The sequence below is a fragment of the Rhinatrema bivittatum genome, chromosome 10 (genome assembly GCF_901001135.1).
Source record: "Rhinatrema bivittatum chromosome 10, aRhiBiv1.1, whole genome shotgun sequence".
Taxonomy (NCBI): Eukaryota; Metazoa; Chordata; class Amphibia; order Gymnophiona; family Rhinatrematidae; genus Rhinatrema; species Rhinatrema bivittatum.
Window position 1 is genome coordinate 79,847,167 of NC_042624.1, and position 13,531 is coordinate 79,860,697.

At 42.3% G+C, this 13,531-nt stretch overlaps 1 protein-coding gene across 1 annotated transcript in view; it reads left to right on the forward strand.

Moving 5' to 3' along the window:
* LOC115099805 (probable ATP-dependent DNA helicase HFM1) overlaps positions 1–13,531 on the forward strand; it is a 451,200-nt gene that overhangs the window by 416,017 nt on the left and 21,652 nt on the right. The window contains exon 25 of the mRNA XM_029617654.1: positions 5,866–6,023. Within this exon, the coding sequence (XP_029473514.1) occupies positions 5,866–6,023 (158 nt within the window). The remainder of the gene's footprint in view (positions 1–5,865; positions 6,024–13,531) is intronic.

Genomic DNA, 13,531 nt, shown 5'->3' on the forward strand with positions numbered 1-13,531 from the left:
CAAAGAAAGAGGCATCTGGAACCTTGCCAAACAATCACAGCACTGACTCTCAGGATTCAAACAGCAACCTTATGAAAAAGCAGCAATGCAAATACTACACCAGGCCCTAGAACATTAATACATCACCTACGGGAATAACAGAACAGGCTGGACTACTACTACAGAGAAACTATATGCTAGAAATACTCATTTCTGTCACAAACAGGCAAAACTGAGACCGACCCTTACCTAATATAGAAATAAGAGACTATAAATTAGAAACAGAAACATGTAGATAAAGCCAAAATAGAAAGCCTGAGAAACTAAAATGTCTGAACAGTGGAATACTTAAGAAAGAGCAAAATACAAAAATATAAGAATGCACATTCCCAAAGATGACATATTTAAATTGCTCACAACAAACGTACTCTCTCCTATAAGTGAAATACTTGTGAACTAATTTACTTGTGCAAAAAAATCATTAATAATTTAAACATGAAAAAATTATTGGAGAAAAAGAGGTAAGTTTCATATTCAGGGTGCTCACCTCCGCGGCGTAGCGACCTTCTTGTAGTCTAATCATCAACTAACCTCCGTCCTCCTTTATGTGTTTATTTAATAGTTCAAAAAACAATTTTTTTGTTAATTTTCAATGTATAAATTTTCTTAAAAATCAAATATATTCTCCACCTTACATAATCGGATCATTAAATTTGCTTGTCAAACAGTTTTTAAATACTGCTGTTTAATGTCCCGTTTCCTTTATCCTATGTTCGGGGGAAATTATTTGAATTAGTTTTAAACTTCTTCTCATTGCAAATGCTCTATAAATAATCTATAAATAGAAACGCCAATCTCTAAATTTATGGACGCTCGACTCTTGTACTTTAAATTGCCACTACGTTTCTATTTATAGATTATTTATAGAGCATTTGCAATGAGAAGAAGTTTAAAACTAATTCAAATAATTTCCCCCGAACATAGGATAAAGGAAACGGGACATAAAACAGCAGTATTTAAAAACTGTTTGACAAGCAAATTTAATGATCCGATTATGTAAGGTGGAGAATATATTTGATTTTTAAGAAAATTTATACATTGAAAATTAACAAAAAAATTGTTTTTTGAACTATTAAATAAACACATAAAGGAGGACGGAGGTTAGTTGATGATTAGACTACAAGAAGGTCGCTACGCCGCGGAGGTGAGCACCCTGAATATGAAACTTACCTCTTTTTCTCCAATAATTTTTTCATGTTTAAATTATTAATGATTTTTTTGCACAAGTAAATTAGTTCACAAGTATTTCACTTATAGGAGAGAGTACGTTTGTTGTGAGATATATTTATAATTCTCATCCTAAGCGGAGAAGAGCATAGATATTTAAATTGCTAACATCTCTCTCTCTCTCTATATATATATATATATATATATATTTTTTTTTTTTTACCTTTGTTGTCTGATCTTTGTATTTTTCTAATCAGTTGGTCCTGGTCTCTCTTTCCCATTTTTTCCCTTGTCGCTCATTTCCTAATTCCTCTTCAGTGTCTTTTCTACTACTGTCTTCTTCCCTTCCACACACACACACATATATACATAAATGCTTTCTCTCACAGACTCCCTCAAACACTCAGGCTCTCACTCTCATATGCTCTCCCCCCCCCCCCCAGCTCACATTCTCTGCAGACCCACATACAAGCTCTCACTTTCTCACCCCTCCCCAGGCTTATATTCTTATGCACATCCAGGCACCCATTCTCATCCACACACACAAACCCATTTTCCCATTCTCACCCACACATACACACATTTAAGGTCCCATTCTCACCCACACATACACACTTTCAAGCACCCATTCTCACCCACATATTCAAGCTTCCATTCTCACCCACACACACAAACCCAGGCTCCCATTCTCACCCATATATACACGCATTCAAGCTTCCATTCTCACCCACACACACAAACCCAGGCTCCCATTCTCACCCATATATACACGCATTCAAGCTTCCATCCTCACCCATATATACACACATTCAAGCTTCCAACCTCATCCACATATTCAAGCTTCCAACCTCACCCACATATTCAAGCTTCCATCCTCACCCACATATTCAAGCTTCCATTATCACCCACACACATTCAAGACTCCATTCTCACTCCCATACACACCCAGGGTCCGATTTTCACCCACACACACACAAGGCTCCCATTCTCATCCTCACATACACATTCAAGCCTGTGCACAGTTTCCGCTTCCTCCCCCCCCCCCCCCCCCCAGAGCAGGAAGATCAGCTGGCCTCTCCTGCTGCCACTGGCCTCCTGCTATCTTCGGGCCGTATGGCCGACCGATCTTCCTGTTTGGGGGGGGGGAGGAGAGCGGAAGCGTCGCGCACAGTTTCCGCTTCCTCCCCCCAGAGCAGGAAGATCAGCTGGCCTCTCCTGCTGCCACTGGCCTCCTGCTATCTTCGGGCCGTATGGCTGACCGATCTTCCTGCTGGGGGGGGAGCGGAAGCTGTGCGGCTCTTCTTCCCCCCCCCCCCCCCCCAAACAGGAAGATCGGTCGGCCATACGGCCCGAAGATAGCAGGAGGCCAGTGGCAGCAGGAGAGGCCAGCTGATCTTCCTGCTCTGGGGGGAGGAAGCGGAAACTGTGCGCGACGCTTCCGCTCTCCTCGCCCCCCCCCCCAAACAGGAAGATCGGTCGGCCATACGGCCCGAAGATAGCAGGAGGCCAGTGGCAGCAGGAGAGGCCAGCTGATCTTCCTGCTCTGGGGGGAGGAAGCGGAAACTGTGCGCGACGCTTCCGCTCTCCTCCCCCCCCCCCCCAAACAGGAAGATTGGTCGGCCATATGGCCTGAAGATAGCAGGAGGCCAGTGGCAGCAGGAGAGGCCAGCTGATCTTCCTGCTTTGGGGGGAGGAAGTGGAAGCTGTGCATGGCGCTTCCGCTCCCCCCCCCCCCCCCCGCAAACAGGAAGATCGGTCGGCCATATGGTTGTAGGACCGCTTCCCCACATGTGCCGTGATGGCGTGCCAAGCATGGGTTCTCCTCTTCACTGTCGCGGGGATGGGATCCCGCGACAGCCTTGCAGTTCTGGTGTCAGTTGGGTGGGCCTGGGTCTAAATTGGGTGGGCAGCTGCCCACCCAGGCCCACCCGTGGCTACGCCACTGCTTTCAGTATCCACATTCATTCTTTATATTTAGTGTTCACCTTTTTATAGGCGCTGTCTTCTCCTGCAGACCCGGGGCCTGTCTGTACCCAGCTGGGCCCAAACTCTTATTCCTGCTGTCTGGGATCTGCTCACCAAACTACGTTTGTCTCTAGCTTTTAAGGTAGACCAGGCTAGATGTCTGGTCCAGCATTGGTTAAGGAGGGTTTTCAGGAGTACTTTCACATCTGCCAGGATCAGGAGTAGCTTTGGTACATCCCATTTGTCTCGACTGGTCTGGCTGGCTGAAGAGGAAGAAGAAATTTATTCTTACCTGATAATTTACTTTCCTTGAGTCCAGCCAGACCAGTTTAGAACCCTTCCTAATTTGCCAAATACGTTTTCTTTCTGCAATTCTATTACTTAAGGTGAAGTGAGTTTATTCATGAATCTGGTGCTGAGTGGTAAGTTTTATTACTTTATTTTTAAAGTTGTATCTCTTTTTGTATCTCATTGGAAACCCTCCTGGATGGGGAGCAATGATTTTCTGTTTAGTTCATTGTTAGCTTGTTGCAGGAAATACTGACAGGCTGAGGTCAGTATAGGTGCCTCTATGGAATGATGTCAACAAGCCTGTTGTTCTCTGTTGCCATTTGCTGGTTAGTGGGCATAACTCATGAGTCCAGCCAGACCAGTCTAGACAAAAGGAAAGGAAGATCTCAGGTAAATTTCTCCTTCCTATGCAAACTGCTCTCTTTATTACAAAAGGCTAGTACAAAAAAATTGATATCTCATAGAAAGACTGCTTTTGTCACTGTTATTAATCTCCATGCTGCAATTCATCCATGCCAGCTGCATATCAATCTCTTTTCAGCCTTCTTTTGGCAAAGATCAAATATAAGGTCTGAAGTATGAGCTGATAGCAATCCTTTTTTGGCCTTCTAGCTGAGATTGAGTTACCTGTACAATATAAGGACTTAATGCCCTGCCACCCAACCTCACTGGGGAAATGATTACATTATGACCATAGGAAAAATCCAGAGGATTACATCTTTAAAAAAAAAAAAAAGTTAAATATTAATTGTCGGCTTGACAATTCTGCTAGAGTCTTGTGGCTCAATGGTAGCTGTCCTAGAAATGCTGCTGCTGTTTGAAGTTTATCTCAGGGCATCTCAGCCATTACTGCCTTTCAAGAAGACCTGATGCATGTTTCCAGTAAGTAAACTGGGCACGCTATTTGGCCAATTAATTTTTTAGTTCCCATATACAAAAATAGTATGACTGCACATGCTTAACCTTATTTCATTGTTTAAGTGTTTTTTAACACACATGTGTTCTGGGTTTGTTCGGGGTCTGCTAGTATTTGTATTTGCCCTGCGGTCTGTATTACTGAATTGACTAAGAAAAATGACAAGACTCACTATGTCTTTTTTGTGAAATAATGAGAAGGTATATTTTTCTGTATAATATATGTAGAAACAAACCTTGTGCTTATGAGAACACTAATGAAAATACAGCAAACAAATTATGATATATATATACACACACACACACATACATGCCCAACAGGTGTTTATGAGAACACCTGAAACAAATGATAAAACAAACAAACATATATATATATATATATATAATACTGGAGACACTGTTTCTTTGTCTCTGGTCAGTTCTGGTCAGTCAGCAGCCTCTCCCCATCCTACTTTGCATCTGTATACTATATCCTTGCCTTGCATATGTGCAGAACAATCTCTTTGTGTAACTTTTCTGAAATATTGCCTGGCTCCTGATAAGAGAATTTTGCTGCGTGTGTTTGGGAACACTCATAAATGGTAAAATTCTTATGCTTTGTGTAAATTCCCTATTTCTCATATGTGTTATGTGACTACAATCTAAAATATTTTTTATAATGCAAATAATATCTGCATTAGTATAAATGAAAGCAATCATAATTCAGGCAGGAACACCACTATTAAATCATTACAAAAGTATCTGTGAATACTGTATGCAATTCTATAATATATTTCTTAATAAAAAAGTTACTAAAACTAATTTGGGTATATGCCAGGTGCTTCAGCGTAACACTGGTGAAGCTTGGACACAAAACCTTTTAACTCTCTATCTCTTGGCTAGCTCTGAACAAGTGGTGTTCTTATACTTCTAATTAGGTCAAGTTTCCATTTTGTGCTCAGCAACTATCTGTGACCTTGGAGCTTGGAGAAAGGGAGGGCATTGTATGGGCAATAATATGTGCCAAGCAGCTTCTAGAAAATTGAGGGGAAAAAGAGATTGTGTGTTATATTTTGCTATGCAGTAGTCCCTACTAGCTAAGTGCTGGCCTGGTATGCAGCAATGGAGTCTAAACTGTACTTTCTGTAACAACAAGATGGAGAAAGGTGGGGGCTGGAGGAAACTCCTAGCACAAAGCAAGAACTACCTTACAATGGCACAAAACTATATGCAATCATTATAAAAACTGACAGTATTTTTCTCTCAAAAAGACAGAAAATTATACACAAAATTATACACTAATACAGCATGTTAAATTTTACTGACACTTATGCAAAACCATTTTTTGTGTAAATTTTATAGCATATGGTCCTTATTGGCCCTCTAGGCTGAGGTTCATGTTAGTTGTGATTTCTTGATCTGTACTTTCAGTAAATACAATGCTTTGTTTCACCTGAATTCTCATATGGGTTCACTTGAATTTACATTTGTGCATTTTTCTCACTGAAGACTGCAAGATATAATGCTACAATCGCAGAAATAATAGTGACCCTCGTGTTAACAAACTATGAGCAACTACAAAATAAAAGAACAGCACCAGACTCTCACTATGTAAGCTTAGTCATAGGAGATGCTGATAACCAAATGATTTTTAAACAGAAAATCATGTAAGTATATGCAATCTTGCTTTTATTAAACTTGACAGTTCTACCATTAACTACTCAATCCTGTTACAGAGGGTGATTTTCAAAGTTTTTCTGCAAGTAAACAGTTGTTTACTCTTAGAAAAAGGCCGGCTGAAAATTGGCCCCCTCTCCCAATGTAGGTGAAAGTACTTGCATTGGTCACAGCACAAGTGACCAATGCAGCCAAAAAGGGGGAGTGTTTGTGTTTAGGGCCTGATATAATATTTTTAATGTTGCCTTTTCATAGGCCAGGTTGTTTCAGTTTGATTGCTGGCAGTTGGTGCCTTTTTAGTATGGGAGATTTACTATTTGTAATTGTAATTCAGTTTACTCATGGCTTTCTGAGGGCTAAGCTCATATCTAACACACTTTACAATAGGCCTAATACTATATGGGTTCCAGATGTCTATTTTTGCTTTTTTGCAGTGCATATCAGATAAAGATCAATATTCAGTAGGCCGTTTAGAGGACAAGTTATCCAGCTACTGTTAGCAGGTTAACTTGTCCAGTATATTCAACTGGATAAACATCCCACTGAATATACTTGTTTAAAGTTATCCAGCTACGTATAGCCGAATAACTTCAACCCTAACCGGCCATTGATTGAATATGGCTGATTAGGCCTAACGTTATAGTGCCTCATGTGGTCGGATAACTCGCTACTTAGCTGAATATCTTCATAGAAATCCGGGTAAGTAGCATATCTTAGGAAAAAAAAAATTAGTTGCAGGCCTCCCGGCCTGATGCCCACCCCCCACCACCACATGGATCTACTTCCCTCCCTACTCCATAATACCCAAAACCTGCCCTGAATGTTTAAAAGTTCCAGCATTAGTCTATTACTTATGTAGGTAATAACGCTGGAAGCGTACTGTTTAGTGTAAGAGTATGCTTCCAGCTGGAAACATTACATAGGTAATAGATTAACTAACACTGGAAGCAACTAAGATTGCTGAGAACAGTGATCCTGGCCAACAGAAGAAGGCCACTTTTGGAGGTAACAGGTGCATGGGAGGTGGGAGGCCTAGGCCGGCGGCAATGTTTGTTAAGAACTGTTTAAGTTTCAAACTTTTAAACATTCAGGGAAGGTTTTGGGTACTGCGGAGTGGGGAGGGAGGTAGATCCATGTGGTGGTGGGGGGTGGGCATCAGGCCAGGAGGCCTGCAACTTATGTTTTTTTTTCCCTAAGATACACTACTTACTTGGATATCACTGAAGATATCTGGGTAAGTATGAGTTAGCCAACCACACGAGATCAGATAACATTAGAACTGCTCTGAAGCAAGTGTAAAGTTATCCGGCTAACCTAGCCAGATGTACCTGATATTTGGCTAGGTTAGCCAGATAAGGGAACCCCTCCCCGGAACGCCCTTGAAATGCCCCTTTTTTATCTGGCTAAATTCTAGCTGGCTAACTAGTTATCTGACTTGAATTTAGCTGGATAAGAGCTGAATATAGCCAGGTAAGCCATTTAGATGGTAACTATTACATTATTTCTTATTATTTCTTAGCTTATCTATAAGTTCCTCGAAGTTAGCCCTGTTAAATGTTCCTTCCTGTTTAATGTAATTTCTAACTTTGTTTTATGTAAACCAACGTGATATGTACCAGTACATGAACATCGGTATATAAAAGCCTTTAAATAAATAATAAATAAATTATCAGTCTAAATGGCTTTTGAATATAGACCAAATCAGGTAAAAATATAAAAAGAATATCAAGCCCTCTGAATATAAATCAATGCTAAAGCCCAACAAACAGAGGTAAATTACATTTTATATAAGCCTCAAAATATTTTCAATTATAGAAGTTTATTAGGAATTGGGTTTATTTGATATGGGAGATTTTAATGGGTAGTGAAACTTTGAGAGTTAAATAAGATTTCATGGTTGTGAATTTTAACATGAGTATTTTGTGAATGAAAGATATGCATATGTGAGTATGATTGGTGTTATGTACGTTTGGGTTTATAATGTTGACGTTATTGATAACTTTGAAAAAGGAGTATTAGGAGTTATCTGGAAAGCAGAACCAAACGGTAGTGATCGGTGTATCAAGGGATTCTTTATTGGTATATTGCCCGACTCTGGCCGAGTTTCGCTCTCGCAGGAGCTGCCTCAGGAGCTACTGTTCCAATGGTTACTTGTCTTATGTCACACTTCAATGTGAGAACATTACAACATATTAATTGTGAATCCTTAGTAATTAAAGTGCAGTCAGTGCTTTCAAAATGGAAATCCCAGATTGGTGGGGTTTATTTCTGTGTCCGACTACGTTGTAATATGTTGTAATGTTCTTACATTGAAGTGTGACATAAGACAAGTAACCATTGGTACAGTAGCCCCTGAGGCAGCTCCTGCGAGAGCGAAACTCGGCCAGAGTCGGGCAATATACCAATAAAGAATCCCTTGATACACCGATCACTACCGTTTGTTCTGCTTTCCAGCATTATTGATCGGCTTCCGATTTGTTTTTTAGGAATTATCTGTGGACCATATGAATGTATTATATTTTAGAGATATTTCATATAGATAATTGTTAATTTTTACAAGTCTTTTGTATAAATTTAATAAACTTTTGTAACTGAAAATATTTTTAATATGGATCTCAAAATTTAGATATTGTAATTGATATTTTTACCTTAGAAGACTGTATCCTTTTTCATGTAAAATCTGCTATTATAAATACTTAATTTTTAATTGTGTGTGGGGAGGACCAGGAAGAGGGGTGCATTTCTGTAAAGTTCACTTAGGGCATTCAATACCCTTACACCAGCTCGAAGAGAGTGTGTAACACACATACCCACACCACCCATCTCCCAGATGCCCAGGGGGCAAATGTTGGGAAAGGGTGGGAATGTGAAATGATTGCCAACTTCCTAGAAACATTATCACTAGCACTCTTATCTGTCACTCTTCTGAGAATTCTGATCCCACTTCCCCCTTCCACAGCTTTTCAAATTGCTAAAAGGACTAGACTTCAAGGGAGATCTCCATCTTCTTTGCCCTCTCACTGATTTGACTGTGCCATGCCTTGGGGAGCACCATCTCTTTCCTTTCCTCAGGCAGCATATTGCCTTGAGCCACTGCTGGTGATAGTAAAATCAAGAAGGGTGCTTGGATGCATAAGGAGAGGATTCTTTCTGTTGCACCAGTCCAGAATGATTGGGTTGTTCAGCATGGAGTAGTTTTGTTCCCATAGCAAGGATGCCCAGGCCATTGCTTGTCAAGTAGGGAGGGAAATAATGTAGGTTACCTTAGCCTGGTCCGAGGAGAAGCTTGCAGATTGTAGCTCGAAGATAATTTAACATTGATTCAGGAAGCCTCTGCAGGCTTTAGGGTTTTCATCATAGCGTAGTGGTGGTGACAGGCAGATGCCTGACGCTATGGGTGGAAGCTGTTGTTATGGAGGGGTTTGAGTGCTGACCAGAGGTTGGGTTGTAGTGGTCTCAGATTGAAGATAATCCAAATGTTGGCAACAAAGTTTGTACTAAGCCTGGACTTGCAAGGCCAGTCCTAGTAGCAGCTGGAGTGCTGGTGACTCAGCGAAACTCATGGCCTTCACAATATGTTGTGTGGAATGATAGTGAGCCCTTGCTGTTAAGTTGATACCAACTATCTTGTGCAAGCATAAGAAAGGCCTTAACAGGCAGCAGCTAACTTGCCCGGAGACAGGATCTTCTGCCTGGCCAAATGCCTCCCCCTTGAGTTGAGCCTGCAGGTTCTGGTGGCCAACAGAACTTACAGGCCAAGCTGAGATTGAGGCATGTGGAGAGCGAAGCAGAGTCGAGATTCAATCCAAGATCATGGCAGGTTGAGAGCGAAGCAGAGTCAAGGTCCAATCTGGGGTCAGGGCAGTCTGAGAGTCAAGCAGAGTCAACATTCAATCATAAGTCAGGGCAGGCTCAGAGTTAAGCAGAGTCCAGATCCAATCCAAGGTCTGGGCAACAAGGAATCAAAAGTTGGGGCTGAGACACTATAGAACAGACAATGGAGCAGGAACCAGACAAGACAAGGATTTGCAGTAGTAGACCAGGAACGGAGTAGGAACTAGTGGGGACAAAAGGAAATAAGCAGGAACTCAGAACAAACAGGAATGCTGAGCAATTAGCAATGTGGTGATGCAGGAGAGCTGTTGCAAAGGCAAGGAGTGGGCAAGAACGCCGATTTATAAATCTCCCAGTGGGTGATGTCAACAGAAGGCTTCAGAGTCTAGGCTCCCTCTGCGGGGCCTATGAAGTTCACGACTGTACATGCATGCCTAGGGCAGTGGCAGTGAAAGTGTTGGAGGAAGAAAGCAAGACTGGATTCAGCATTGGAGTGAGTGCAGCCGGCTGCGGTGTGACTACTGTGGTCTGCAAAACGTAACATTTATAATGTGTAAGTGTACAGGAAGCAGTTTCTAATCAAGCCATAATGAATTATATTGTAATTTCCTCATGATGTTGACACCTTACTAGATTAGTTTTGGGACCAGAGAGCTCAAGTCATTTATTGTTTGCTTGTTTATGAAACTGTTGTATGATTTTTATGAATATTTGAATTGTTCCTCGCTTTGGTCTGTCATGGAGATAGCAAGTAATAAAACCTAAGGGGTAGAATTTAAAAGACCTACGCGTGCTGGGCCTAATTTCAAAGGCCCGGCCACGAGCGTAAACCCCCGGAACACATGTAAGTCCCGGGGTTGCTTAAAGGGGCGGGGAGGTAAGGGGCCGAGGTTAGAGGCGCCCGGCACAGCGGCCATTTGCTTTGATGGGGGATCGCGTGCCGGCGTGCGCAACCTGCGCCTTGCTTGAAGCAGGCGCAACAGGTAAGACAAGGATTGTGGGGTTTAGGATAGGGCTAGGCACGCGCATGTTATAAAATCGCGTGTCCATGTGTGCACGCACACAAGCTTTTAAAATCTACCCCTAAATAACTAAACCAAACCAGTGTAGCAAGCCCACAGTTTGAATGGCTCCCAGCCTCGCTAGAGAGATTTTTTGATACAGCTTTAATAAGCACTTAAAATCTGAGGAAGATGATCCTCTAGAAAATTTTCTATCCCTTTTTCTACCTTTAAGCTTTCTTTTTTAAAAAAATGTAGTCAAAGAAGAACGCCTAACCACCTAGAGAAGAATCTATAAATAGATAAGATATTGTACAATGGTCTACTAAATAGATAGTCAAGAGGGGAACTGAATTTCAAAGATTTTAACTTTTGTTTACTCTACTTTATTGGAGTAGAGCCAGTGCTGTATTGTCTGCGGCAGCAGCAGTAAATGGCACAAATTGCAAAATCTGCCTCCATGGTGAAATAGAAAGGGAAGAAGTCACTACACCCAGCACAGACAAGTAAAATGGGGACAACTGAGTCTGGAAAAGGCTCTAAATCACAGTTTATTCAAGTTTTAACATACCCCGAGTCAACTGAGGCTTCAAATTCAACTATTAAGACTGGAGCAGCAGCAATTTTGAAAGCCACTTGAATAGGACCCAGCACTGCACAGCCGCAGTTAAATAAAGGAAATGAATCCCTGATAATTCTTGAATCAAAAGCTCAAGGGAACAGTTTATGCTCATAACACTGCCTCCACGAGTGTCTGTTATGAATGTTTTAAATTTCTTCACCAAGCTTTTTGTGCATTGTAAAACCAAAGTGAAGGAATGGAAGATTCAGCACAGACACTACAAAACCTTACTGATCATTTATCATGGTTTACAAGTAACCCCCCCAAAAGATTAAAGATTAGATCAGATCCTGTAGATATAATCTCAACCTAATTATCCTTCTAATGTTGACATGGTCAACAACAATGGGGGGAGCAGCTAGCTTTGCTAGAGAAAGGGGAGATTTACTCTGAAGGGGAAGAAGATTCTGTAATCCACCTTTTCCATAAAGATGAGATTACAGCATTAATTACACATGAAAATTCTGCTCTAAAGACTATCAGAAAGTAAAATTAAAGAGACCCCGAACTGGGATCCGGTTATAAAAGGAATACACAAAGCCTTTACAGTCTTTCCCCTCCATTCAGAAATAAAGAATATTTATATATTTAAAAGAATTTATGACTTCCGGCGATGACGTCAGCCGAGCGGCAGCGTTGAGAGCGAGCTTCGCGGCCCCCCCCCGCAAATCACTCTTTAGCATGCAGTCCCCGTGCAGCGGGATTCTTATTAAATAGCTCCAGACGGCTCCCCAATTGCTCGGGCTACCCCGAAATTTTTAAAATCCGGCGGGTACAGCACCTGAAGAACGGCGAAACACACGCTGCAGCATTGAGACCGAGCCCTGCGATCTCCCTCACCAACAATCACTCCTGCACGTGGTTCCATCGCGGCAGTTTCGCCCAAACGTTGCTCCGGACAGCCCCCCACTTGAGCGGCTATCGGGAGAAACAGTCGAACTAGCAGGTAATGAGACAAAGGAGCAACAGGAATCAAGTTTCTCATCGCCCACGTGTACCTAAGATGGCTGCCGCACCAGAGAGCCCCAAAGTACAGGCCACCATCTCAGAGGATGTGATCCGGCAGATAACCTGCAGCATGACTACAGCTTTGGAGGTGAGCCTGTTAAAAATCCAAACATCTATGGATGGCATATGGGACACTTTAGAGGGGCAATCTAAACGCTTGGAGGGAGCACAACAGGCGCTTTCGGATCATGGGGACAGGCTGGCAGAGGCAGAGCGGAGTGGTAGAGTTGCAGGCTAAACAAACAGACCTGCTGGCAAAGCTAGAAGACCAAGAAGACAGGAGCCGCAGAAACAACATTAAAATAATTGGGCTACCTGAATCTGTCAAGGAGAATGAATTGCCACAATTTGTGGAGTCATGGCTTCCTGAGCGTATAGGGCTGACGCTGCCGGGAGACCACCTGCACTGCGAAAGGATACACCGCATTGGCCCACCCAGGGAGCCCCAGGGCAGACCCAGACCGGTGATGGCCCGCATCCTTAATTGGGTGCACAAGGTGCAGCTGCTCAGGGCCTTCCGAAGAGTGACTTCCGTGGAATATCAGGGACAACGATTGTTAATCTTTAATGATTTTTCAGCAAACACAGCAGCTCTCAGGAGGGAGATGGCTCCATCATGTACTGAGCTACATAAGCGCGGCATCCGTTTTGCTCTTCTCTATCCGGCAAAACTACGTGTACAGCATGGGAACAGAGTAATATTTCTCCATATGAAAGCTGAGGCCACAGCCTTCATTGCAATGTTGCCAAATCCTGCAGTAGTATAGGGTATTCTTCCTATTTAGCTGTATGTGTCTGCACCAATGTGGCCTTGTCTCCTTGGGGGACCAAGGGCTTGGACTGTTACACTCCTGTTGCTTATTGAGGTTTACTGGTTCAATTTAATCAAATATTATGTGCCAATTTGAGCTTCAGTAGGTACCTGGTTTCTTTTTCTGTCATATTACAGTTGTAATTCCTGCTGGGAACCTCCCGTAGTTTGGGAAACAATGCTGATGGTGCAATTGGCAGGAGACACAGATGGGTATCTTGA